At 36.9% G+C, this 12,252-nt stretch overlaps 1 protein-coding gene across 1 annotated transcript in view; it reads right to left on the bottom strand.

Moving 5' to 3' along the window:
• Nucleotides 1-592: 592 nt before the first annotated feature.
• The window catches only part of LOC124174573, a 36,389-nt gene continuing 24,729 nt past the window's right edge, over nt 593-12,252 (bottom strand). The window contains exons 25-38 of the mRNA XM_046553780.1: nt 11,142-11,330; nt 9,585-9,772; nt 7,066-7,172; nt 6,912-7,002; nt 6,649-6,834; nt 6,514-6,583; nt 6,314-6,440; nt 6,107-6,185; nt 5,069-5,181; nt 4,669-4,737; nt 4,029-4,206; nt 3,770-3,949; nt 3,324-3,486; nt 593-2,108 (exon numbers count right to left, since the gene is read on the bottom strand). Of these exons, the coding sequence (XP_046409736.1) occupies nt 2,060-2,108; nt 3,324-3,486; nt 3,770-3,949; nt 4,029-4,206; nt 4,669-4,737; nt 5,069-5,181; nt 6,107-6,185; nt 6,314-6,440; nt 6,514-6,583; nt 6,649-6,834; nt 6,912-7,002; nt 7,066-7,172; nt 9,585-9,772; nt 11,142-11,330 (1,789 nt within the window). The 3' untranslated portion in view covers nt 593-2,059. The remainder of the gene's footprint in view (nt 2,109-3,323; nt 3,487-3,769; nt 3,950-4,028; nt 4,207-4,668; nt 4,738-5,068; nt 5,182-6,106; nt 6,186-6,313; nt 6,441-6,513; nt 6,584-6,648; nt 6,835-6,911; nt 7,003-7,065; nt 7,173-9,584; nt 9,773-11,141; nt 11,331-12,252) is intronic.

Raw genomic sequence — 12,252 nt, 5'->3', positions numbered from 1 at the left:
GCCTGAGAACTCGTAGGGTGGGGGGTGACTCAAATAGTGTGGCAAAGCGTAGTACTCATTTCCGCCACTTGGACCAGTGCAGCTTTGGGATAAGCCAATCAAGTTTCAATGGGAAGAGTCAAGAGGTAGCTTTGAACAGCTGTGCTATGACAGAACGTAAAAAATATTTTTAATCAATCAAAAATAAATACAATGCTCATTAAAACCTAATATTTCTCTTTACGAACGAAATACGCGTAGGGTTATAATGAATATTTATTTCATATATGTATACGATCTTTCGCAGTAATAAATATCACTACATTTTCAGATGTAACCATTTTTTTACCGCTCAATTTGTGACAAGAATAGTTATTTTTTATCGTCAAAAAAAGTTAAGCTCATTAATTATCAGACAAACTGTGAATCCTAAGCTGGCGTACACGACATTTGAGGCACTAATACATAAATTTATATAGTATCGACTAGTAGTGCAGTGAAAGAGAGTGCTAGTCTCGCACATGGTCAACGCAGGTAAAATCGTATTACCGTTTTTTTTAACAGTACAGTTAATTTTTCTGTTGTAATATTTCGTTTGTATTGTGTAAATTTGTATTTTTCAAAAATTATTTTATTATGTGAATGTACACCACGACTACGAGGCTCTACGAGGTTATCTGCAACTGCATATGTATATTTACAATACCCTAGTACGACAGCGCAGCTTGTGGACAAACGACGAACACAGTTTGGTTACACTAACGGTGACAATCCCCACCACTTAAAAATAGCCGAGTTCCCAGACCTGTTTGTAAAACCGTAGTGCGATCAGATGGTTACGAGTTGAACCAGTCAAGCACGTTGTCAGTCCGAAAGATCGCAGCTTCCACAGAAGCAATGCATGGTTTACCATGTTGAACGCTTTGGAGAAGTCCAGAAACACCACCAACGATCACCATGCGATCATCCTACAAGTCCGCAAGTCTACAAGTTATCCACCAAACGCAAGACGGCTGATTGTGTTCCCATGCCCTTACGAGAACCAGTCTGATGTGAATCGAGGTAATTAACGCGCGCTAAATGCACCGCGAGTTGATCATACACTATCCGTTAAAACACTGTAGAAAACGTGCAGGGAAGCGAAATTGGTCTAAAATCTGACGGACCAATGGGATCGCGAACCTTCGTTATAGGTATAATAATTGAGGATTCTCCCAACGGTGGCACCGATACCGTTGTTAGGAGGGAGTTCAGAAAATACACCATCAGCGGCATTAGTAAATCTTTCAGTGTCTTGAAAGCCTGTATCGTAGGGTTATCGGGACCACATGCACGAGTTGTAATCCCTACCAGCGCCCCGTTGACACATCTGTTCGCGATCAGTGAGAAGGTGAAGGATTCTCTCTACCTCTTGACAGGATTTTGAACTGCCGGGTCATGATACTGCAAACCCACGGAGCTAGACACAAAGTATTCATTATGGTCATCAATCAAAACCCCAGTAGACAGTAGTTGGTAAGACCGATGTTCTTCATCTCATACCAAAAGGATTGCGCACCACCACGAGTATTAAGCCGCTCTTGTATGCCATCAGTCTTGGCGGCTGTTAAAGCACGCTTTATGTCTCTACGATAGGTGATATATTTGGCGAAACCTTTCGCACTGCGAGATCTCTTAATGGACCGATCCCAAGCGTTGTGCTTTTTCATCAGGTGTCTGATATCTAGCGATATCCAAGTCGCAGGTAAACGCCGCAAAGTAAGTTCCTCGACAGGCACGACGCAATCCCGTACTTCATTCATGAGATTATTGCAGACTGATGAACACCCGTTCATGATCCTATCCACAAAAAGCAGCGATGCAAACTGCGAGAAGTCAAGCGTAGACAAGGCAGGAGAGGCAGCATCAAAATCGGCACGATCCACGATCGGTATCGAATAACGCGCGGCTCCTGCCTAGGTGCACCACAGCTGTCGAAAACATGTATGAGATCGTGCCCTGAGAGAAACGGCCGCGACGATTGATCCCTGGATTCCAGGAGATTAATGTTGTTGACAGTACACAAGCATCGAGCCAGGGATCAGAAGTAGCCATGTGATAAGCAGTCTGCGTGGCATGATATCGTAACCCTGCGACGCAAAGAATTCACTGAGCTGAACCGACTCCTAACCTGTAGATGACATATCTGCATTGAAGTCACCGAGAACACACGAGAACTTATAGCGAAATTGTTGCCGAACAAGTTCATTCTCAAATATATTGAGATACCAACTTTAGGAGGCCTGTATCCGATCATGAACAAAATCTGTATTCCAGCATCAGCACTGACTTCTATTAGAAGGTATTCGGGATATTCATCTGCTGGAAGAGCAGTGGACGTAGCAACCGTTACAGAGCAAAGCTCCTGGCGTTCGAATAAGGTAACGCCGATCCCATACGGCCCTTGACGATAAACCCTGTGCAGTTTGTAAGATGGCAACATCATCTGTACATCCAGTGCCTGGTCATTGCGCCAGGTTTCGAAAACAGCAATCACGTTGTATACATTTAGGCAAAAGTGCGCCGTCTGAAATCACAAACACGAGTTACTTGATTGGTATTATGACGGTACGGCAATCTGTAGAGTGGTCTGTAGCCAATTTCACATCATCATTGACGACGAGCAACGAAACACAATCAATTCAAAAATTATGAGATGGAAGTCGAAAAATGTTTTTATTCTTGTATTTCGTCAAACCTCAATACTTTAATAGTATCTCACAATAAATCGTATCTATGTTGGTTTTCAACTTCAAAGAATAAAAGAATCGTTTTTTGAACAGTCGAGAGGCTTCGCCCTCTGGAATCTTACAGAAATTACGAAATGTCGGGATGTGAATATGTGGTGACAACAGTCAAGATCTTGAACATACACTTTGGCAATATCCACTGTTTGATAAAAGAGAACCTTATATATTTAAAATTTTAAAAAACGAAAACTTTATCTGCCTCTTAATTCTCAAACTTTCCTTTCGGAACCGTGTATTGAAATTTGTAAAGCTAATCATTCGTTCCTCAATAAATGTAATTTAAAATTTAAAAAAAACTCACTGTACTCGCAAAATAATCAGTTAAAATAGGGTGTTACGTTTTGGCAAACCCAACCTTACTTTTTTCCCGAGGAAAAAAGGAGGTCCTCTTCTTTATTGATTGAAATTATTATCTTTTAAGGACAAAGATACTTCACAATAACGTCGGTTCAAGAGCAAATCGTACTTAGAAACCCACACACGTAATAGTATACATAAATGATGCTTATACTACAAATACACAAACAGCCCGATTTTGCGTTGATGACAATTCACCTTCGCTCTTCTATTCGCAGCATGATTGGTTCAACTGGTTTGGTTACACCCTCCGATTTTAACTTCACGTTGTCTAACGGCACAATCTTATCTTTTTTTATGATATATCTGCGGAGCATTGTCGCCAGGATTGTCTTCATAGCCATCATGGCGAACCTTAAACCTAAAAGTTTGACGATGATTTTTAGTACAGGATTTGCCTTTGCTGAAATGTTTATCGAATATTATGCAATGTTTCTGAAATATTTCAAATCATGAAAAATTGTATTCCTAAAATATACTTGAAATTTATTATTTAATACTGCACTTTTCATAGTTGCGTTGGTGCAATGTGACTGCATAATATCATCGATTATCAAAATGTGGGTTATAATTTTTCATATTCTTAGTTCCCATTTTGGAGTGTTGAAGTACTGAATATACGATACGCAAACAAATGGACTTACCAATGCAGTTTCTTGGTCCCGCACTAAATGGTATGTAGCAATAAGCATGGCGTTCAGCCACTTCATCAGGCAAAAATCGATCCGGGTTAAACTTGAGTGGATCTGGCCAGAATTCCTTGTTTCTGTGTATGCTCAGGATGTCAATAACAGCCAAACTTCCTTTTGGCAGAGTATATTCACCTTGAAGCATTCAATTTTGAATAAATGACTGAAAACCTTTGCAATAAAAATGTTCAAATTTATATATTTTTTTACTTGCCTATGTCCAAATCGTCAGTTATTGTGCGAGTGATCAACGCTATGATTGGAAGTACACGCATCGTTTCTTTTATCACAAGTTCCAAATACCTCATACGTGGCAAGTCCTCGTATGTCACGATACGCTCATTGGAATCGTAACTTCCATAAATTTCACAAAGTTCAAGGTAAGCCTTCTCCTAATTCACGTGTCATGTAATAACGTTGATAGTGAGACGTCTGTTACACTGATAAAATATCTGTATCATGCGATTGTACACTTGGGGACAATGAATCTGAGAAGGCTAATTTATTACACTATGCAGTTATGTTGGCAACACAGAGAAACCTGCAGCGCCACAGTCGGCCGAGCGCGAAACAAACTCAATCTCAATAAGCATAACATAACCCATGACCGTCGCATCTAACCTTAAAATACCGCGGGGATAATGACTTGTTGGATTGACACGTATTCTAAGGTTAGATTCGACGGTCATGGGTTATGTTATGCTTATTGAGATTGAGTTTGTTTCGCGCTCGGCCGACTGTGGCGCTGTAAGTTTCTCTGTGTTGCTAATATAAGTGTCTCGTGTAAAAAATTATGCGTCTCAGATTCATTGTCCCCAAGTATACATCAGCTGCATCAGTGCCTAATATTATACCTGTATATCCGGATAAGAAGCCAGCATCAACATAACGAAACTGACTGTGTTGGAGGTCGTGTCGCTACCCTGAAATGTCATCTTATCATCACCTTATCATTTTAAATAGATCAGCTCGATATATATTCGCCAAAAGCAACATTGTATAAAGGTAGAAAATTTCTAAGGTTTTGAATATTTCCGAGAAATTATGAAATTACGTTCAACACAGCAATGAAAATTTTCAAAATTTGGAACATTTGCGAAATTGTGCGTAGTATTGCAGAAATATTGTAGCGATATAAATTTGCTATATTGGAATATTTCAACCGAAATCCAAACATCAAAACATTCTTGCAATACTGCTGCATTAAATATTGCATACTTGGTGTCGAATTCTTAGTTAAATACTTCTACATACGGCAGCAATCATTGTGTCAACTTCTTCACGAAGTTCCGAATCCGAGAATTTCATCTTATCGTCTGTTAACTGCATCAACAAATCCAAGAAGGCCTTTCTTTCAGATGGCGCACCTGCAGATGAAGATCATAGACAAATTGAACTTCCATTAATATTTTAGTCCACTATCACGACATGGTTATTATTTTGATGTTGTTAATATTATTATCATTATTTCTTTTTAGATTATTATTATTATTGGTAACATTATTTTGTTTAATATCCCTTGGGGCTTACCTTTGCGTACGTCGCACGTTTTGAATAATTTTCGATACCTCATTCATTACTATATCCTTACATCGTGAGAGTGTAGCATATAATTGGCCGTAACAGAATTGTTAATTTCATACTATTAAACAAACCATAATGTATACCTGAACTCCGAATGATATGCGATACAATCTCATGAATTTTCAAAATCAATTTCTTAACCTGGAAGTCCCGGAAATTCAAGTGAATCCAAATCTTCAATTGGATAATTTGACCAAACGTCATTGTCGGTTCTGCTTGCTCCTTTATATTTTTCTTAGTCGATTAATTTTTCAATGTATTTTTTATGATTTAATTTGTAAATGTAATTATTATGGCATGCTAGTATGGCACAGTTTGATACATTTTCTGAATCATTGTTAATTGAAATATATATTTTCTTAAAAAATCATTAGTTTCTCATATCTGTGGTATGATGAATGATTTTAGAACTCATTTCCCAGTGCCTAACCAAAAAGATCAAAATTAAGGCAACTCGCGAGATCCAAGGACAAATTCACGTTGAGCATCAAGTCAACACCTTCGAAAAAAACTCATTTGGAGATATGCATCAAGTATCATTCATAATCAGGGTTACGAGAGGTTCTTTATATAAACTGATGTAAATAAAAAATTGCTCATTTGAAGTAAATTTTAATTTGTTTAACAATCCTTCACTGAAGTCAATAAAAACGATCTTTCCGCTACGACACTGAACTATTCTGTCAGCAAAGTCAATCGCCTACTTACTTTCGGTATCTTCACCGTATTTGACTGCAGTCTTTTTAGTATTCCGATTCAGCAAAGCTTTCCTCTTCCTCTGAATTACCTACAAAAAAATTATGAAAGCACTAGATGAATTTAAAAACAAGAATTAAACAAGTTGTCAAGTTCAGTATCTGGAGAAACTTGATTCAAATTTATTGCAGACACAACACAAATATCTGGTTTACTCACGTTGATAGTAAAATTATGCATGGTTTTTATGTGCTTATTTTGTTCTTTCCCCGTTTGCGTGCGATTGAAAATCGCTGGCGGGTGCAACCAAATGCTGAATGCTCGCCGGTAGATGATTTTGAGCGATCTGAAGAATGATATCGCCACATTAAAACCTCTTAAAAAATTAAACGTAAATCGCATAAAATTTGGATACCAACTTTTCTACTGCTTCCACGTAACTGGAATGGTTGTTAACTTGGGCTCCTACACTCACACCCATTGCAGTTTCTGAAGTGAAAGTAGAAAGAGGTAAGCAATCCAAACCTTGGAAATATCTCCAGCTTAAAACGTACCGCAAATTATGTCCAAAGTGCACATTGACACGTAATCGAAAACGAGGAATTCCTCCCCGTTTAATTCAGTTTCCATTTTCCTCACCATCACGTTTGATTGGACTGCGAATACAGCCACAAACGACTCCAGAATTCTCAAATTGAAAGTTGGTCCGATCAACTTTCGACGCACACGCCATATTTCACCTAAAAATCGGTAATGCGGAATCGATCATGGCGGTGAAAAATTTACGAGTTGACGTTAATATAGACAAATAACTTACCAGGTGCAGTGAACAAGCCATTTCCCAACCATGGTTGAAAAAATTCGAAAAATCTTGTCTTCTCGATCGCCTTCTCGCTCCACAGAACTGTCTACAAAATACATCACATTTCAGTGCTCATTCGCTTCAATATTTGGGGTGAAGGAATTATTACCTTTATTTCCTCGGGTCGAGACAAAATTATCAACAATTCAGACCCAAGCCAGACGCGATAAGGCGAAGGATACGCCCGCGATAATTCGGTGAATTTGTTCAAGATATCTGAAACCGCAGTGGAGGAAACAAATATTATAGGAGAAGTTGAATGAATTTTTTTGCTGAAATAAAGAATGGCCGACTACACAAAATTTTACCGTTAATATTTCCAAAAACTTACAGCATTTTCCACAAACGTGCTGCAAAATTTTGTGACTTTTTTGACACACGCAGTCGCTTGAGGTAATTCATTATTACGGAAAGTAATCCTCGTAAAAAAAATTGGCGTAATTAATTGACCATTTTGTAACATGTAAATTGTGTAAATATACACAAGTTGTTTGGTTTTCAACACTGAATCATCATCCTCATCACAATTGCTTACTAGATCACCTCTTCCATCCGCCCGGAATACCGAGAAATTATTAACTCATCTTCTATGAATTGCCAGCCACTTTTATTAATCAAATATTGCTCACAACACGATGAAGTCGATAATATAAACAACGATAAATGAACTTAAGGGGGGAACCTGCTTTAGAGGCTTCAAAAAATCGGTTTTTTCGAGGATATTTTTGGGAAGGGGAGAAATATCCGATTAAAACGAAACCTCCAGGGTTTATTGTTATGTATTTCAACAGTCTTTTCGAATTTTTTCATTAGGATACATGTCATATTATGCCTGGTAAAAGTGCAGGTCGCAATTTCCATCTGAAACAAAGAAACCAAAAAAATTTTTACTTCTCAATAGTATAGCTTCTAGTTAAATCAAGAAAATTCCACAAAAAGTGAAAAATTCAACAATTTTTCGCAAATTAAAAACAAAAATTCATTTTTCTTGGGAAAAGAATTCACTTTAGATTGTTTAAAAAGTGGGTTAATCTTAACTTTCTTAAGGTTTTTTAGGTTCAACTAGAAGAGAATTTCATCCCGAGTACAATGCAATTTGTCTCGTTTCGATAGAACGTTTAGTTTTTTCCCTATCTTTCCCGCCAATTAGGAAAAATCGTAAAAATGAAAAACGGAGAAATCGGGCGTCAAAGTTTTCGTACATAAAAAATCGTAATTTTCTTGAACTTACCGCATTAATATGCTAATCAGCGATTCCTGGTCCATAGAGTAGCCCTTCAGACTCTTCAAAAAACTGGTTCAAAACTTGAAAAAACTGGTTCAGACTCTTCAAAAAACTTGTTGAAAACTTCAAAAAACCGCTCGTATACCTGCTCGACGCTTGCTCACTATTTCTTCTGTAACTCCGAAAATATTTCGAATTTGCGTCTGAAATTTTAGGGACACATTCTTGGATAGTTTGGGAAGACATTTATGCAAAAAAAAAAAAACGATTTTTTGAAGCCTCTAAAGCAGGCTCCCCCCTTAAATGATCAACGGACTGTATTCAAAATACATTAACGCTAGAAGAATCTTGTGAATTCTGATTATTCCTCAGTACACTTTGATTATTTTCAGGAAATTCAAATATTTACCGAGATCCGATGAAGAATTTATATATAAGTTTTCAGACACCTTAAATCACAGAAGTTTTTACCAAAAAATTCAGGTACCTAAATGTTTCAATTTTCTGCTTACGGTAATCATATTTTTTTAACAAAAACATAGAGTAATGTATCCGAAATAATTCATGTCACTGTCGTGTATCTACAATATTTTTAACTTTGTCAAGTGACGCTGCTACAACGTTTCTAAAATATGTAGAAAGTTAACGTTACTAAAATCACGTATGAGAACCCCTGGCGCTCTCCACAATTTTCAAAACACCAATTCGGGACGTTGGGCGTTCGGGACTAATTCACGTTTAGTATATTTTCAAAATATAGACGGTCGTGACAATGCTCGTTTGGTAATTTAGCGCTGTCGTGCAATTGATTGTCCGTCACTTACTTTGATTGGACCCGCTGCAAGTAAGCCAATAAACAAGAGATTCAAGACAAACGACATAGTTACCGGTTTACCATGAAATACTGTAAGTATCACATGGTTCATATAATGAATGCAGGAAACTCGTTTACTGATTGTATATGATCAAGTTCTACTTACAGGATCTCTGTCAGTCATCACTCAAAATAAAAAAAAAAATATGACGCAATGTATATTTTGTGAAAAAAAAGTCTGATCTTTGCGAATGTAAAATCCATAGTACGGTAGATCCTCAAGATGTAACAAACGAAACCTTTTTGTGACATTTTGAATGATTTCCATAAAAAGAATACTCAGAAAACGAATTAATAATACATATAAAATAATAAACGTTTTAAAGCTTGTCGTCAAATTTTCTGACTAAAATGAAAATCGGATTGTATAATTGAATTGGTAGATACAAGTACTGCATACATCTCGAAAAATGACGACTGAATTTTACTTACAGTTATAAAGATAGTTTGATCGTTTAATAATGATTCATGCACGTAAGTATTCTGCAGTTTACTATAAACAAAATTCTGAAAATAAAGCTAGACTTACTTTCAGTATTTCCGGCGAAGTACAGCGCATTGCCCAAAATCGGTAGAACTATGGATGGCCCAGAGAATTTCCAAGCTTTTTGATAAAAGGGCAGTCGCCTCATGTGGTAAATGAACCAGTAGACAATTCCACCGAGAAACGCAGAGGCAACGATGTTGTGAAGTAGGCACATTTTGTATCGCGTGTAGCTGTCATCGATAAAACAGAAAAAAACGTAGCAATGTTTCTGAAAATGTTGGGTGCTACGTAGAAATTATACGTGTTTTTTTTTTTTTTTTTTTTTTTTTTGTAACCGCAACGTAACTCAACAAAATTTGACAACCGAAAAAGTAATGCGCAGGATAATATAAACGAGGCACCAATCCCAATAAAAATAACTTGTCTTCAAACCTAACGTAAAATTTTTTTCTCGTGATAAAGCCGTAAAGATGTTATGATTAGTATCATAAAAAGTTGCAGACCAATTATGGTGGAAAAAAACTGTTCGTATCAAAAAACATGTTTGGAATTGGCACTGAGACCTAGACACAAGTTTGAAAAAGTTGCGCACATTCCTGTTTAAGCGTTTAGCGCAACCGGTTATGTCCGTCCCGAGTTAAAGTCCCTTCCCAGAGACCATGCAACCGATGCAACGTTTCTTTTTCTGTGTAATATATATTCTAGTAGATAAATCACTCAAAAAAAGAGTTCCCATTTTCTCTTAAAGCGGGATGAAAAAATTCAATTGCTGCTTTACGTCATTCTTAAGGCCTGCGAATCCCCCATTGACAACTTGTCACACAATTTTTGTTGATCACAATCAAGTTTAAGCGATCATATGTAAATATTGTAACGATCTAGGCGTTACAGAATAAAATTAACAGCTTTTTGGGAGCTTATGAAGCGAATTAACAGGCAGCGAAATAGAAATGTGGGAAAAATGATTTTACTGGGACGTCTGTGTTTTTAAGTCTGAAACAAGACCTTTTCTACAATAATATTGGTTGTCGCAGCAGCCGTATTCATTCGTGACATATGAAAGCTTATACTTCTTTTATCTATGACGACGACTAGATCAGAAAGGGGGCCAAAACGCGTCATTTCACCTTTTGTAACAATATAATAAAGAAGTATAGAACATACACTTTAATTTACAGAGTTATAGGAATTGAAGAACTAGACGTATATTGCGTTTATCAAAGCAGAAATTTCACGTTAAAACATGCAGTTTTTAAAAATCTGTCGTTATTTCAGTATCACTCAACACTCGTCCATCACTAGTTATGTTGATTGTAAGGTAAGTGTACCAATTATTGACCTCGTTCCATTTAGTGATCTTTTTTTGTTGTATCTACTTGATGCTCAGTTTTAAAATGACCAAAAACGGTTTTTTAGCGTCTCACCCTCTAGCAATCGGTTTTAGTCACCGAGAAATTCACAATTTGTGCCATGAATTTATAATGTTGGAAAATAAAAGGGTCAATAACTGGGTCTAAGCGTGTCAATAACTGGTACACTTACTTTAAGACGTCTATAATGTAACTTTAGTCCCTGATGAAGACGCGAAGGGCTTCGCACAGCGCAAGACTCTGTCCAACTGGTTTCAGATCCTTTGCCTCTCGACTTAGCGATCGAGGACGAAAGAAGTGGGGATACGAATCCAGAACCGTGCCAGCTTTGAAGAGAAGGGCGAATTTTCCCATAGAATTCAACGCGTATTTCAATTCTTCTCCATTCGCGACATGAATTTCGTCTTCCTGCTTGTCACTGTCACATTACGGTTACGACGTTATGAAATACATACCTAAAGTGCATAATTTCATGGTACACACATCTGCGAATGTGTGTGGAATTCTACTCGAAGTTTAGTTAATTGGTCTTCTAGTTTCATAATCAGAAACGGAATAAAAAGCCTTTTTATTGTAATAATTTCTTGTTCATTAAACTTTTTTTACAGGATGGTTTGCATATTAGAAACAAAATATGAAATCTTCCCGCATCTCCATACCGGGCTTCATGTTGATCGATATACGTCGTCCTTTAACGATGGAAGCTTGAAATGGATTTATTCAAAATAGAGCGCATGCGCCAACTTTAATTCACCGCGCTATTCGAAAATGGGGCATTTTACGCACGCTGCGTAAGCTTTGAGAATCGAATTTTTCAAGCATCACTTCTTCGCGCTTCCTTGTTAGTTATATTACCTATATTAACATCGATAAACGGCATAATGTATCTAAAATCAAGACTTGTACGAGTAAATATTGTTCACTCCTTATATTAGTTTCTCACCAAAAAATATTTTCTCAATTCATATACTACATTTTTAATATTTTATATTTATACACTGCTAATGGCTTGCTGAAACGAATCGATCGAATAAATATTGAAAAACGAACACCGAAATCTAAGCCTAATCATCAACAGATATTTAAAAGAGAATATACAAATATAATATATTTCGAACGTATTATCAACCTGTCAATTATTCTTTCACTGGTAATCGAATTTTTGCAACGTGAAATACTTGTTAATTTTTTAACTCTTCGTTATTTCAAGCGAGTTCGCACAGCACGCAAATCACCCAAATAACTAACAGATTACATCATCAAACGGCATAAGCAATAATTTGTAATAAATTCTTGTAAAAATTGCTTCGTTCATAAGTGCTACAAATCGAAAGCCACTG

The sequence above is a fragment of the Neodiprion fabricii genome, chromosome 2 (genome assembly GCF_021155785.1).
Source record: "Neodiprion fabricii isolate iyNeoFabr1 chromosome 2, iyNeoFabr1.1, whole genome shotgun sequence".
Taxonomy (NCBI): domain Eukaryota; kingdom Metazoa; phylum Arthropoda; class Insecta; order Hymenoptera; family Diprionidae; genus Neodiprion; species Neodiprion fabricii.
This window is presented reverse-complemented; position numbering and strand designations above follow the sequence as displayed.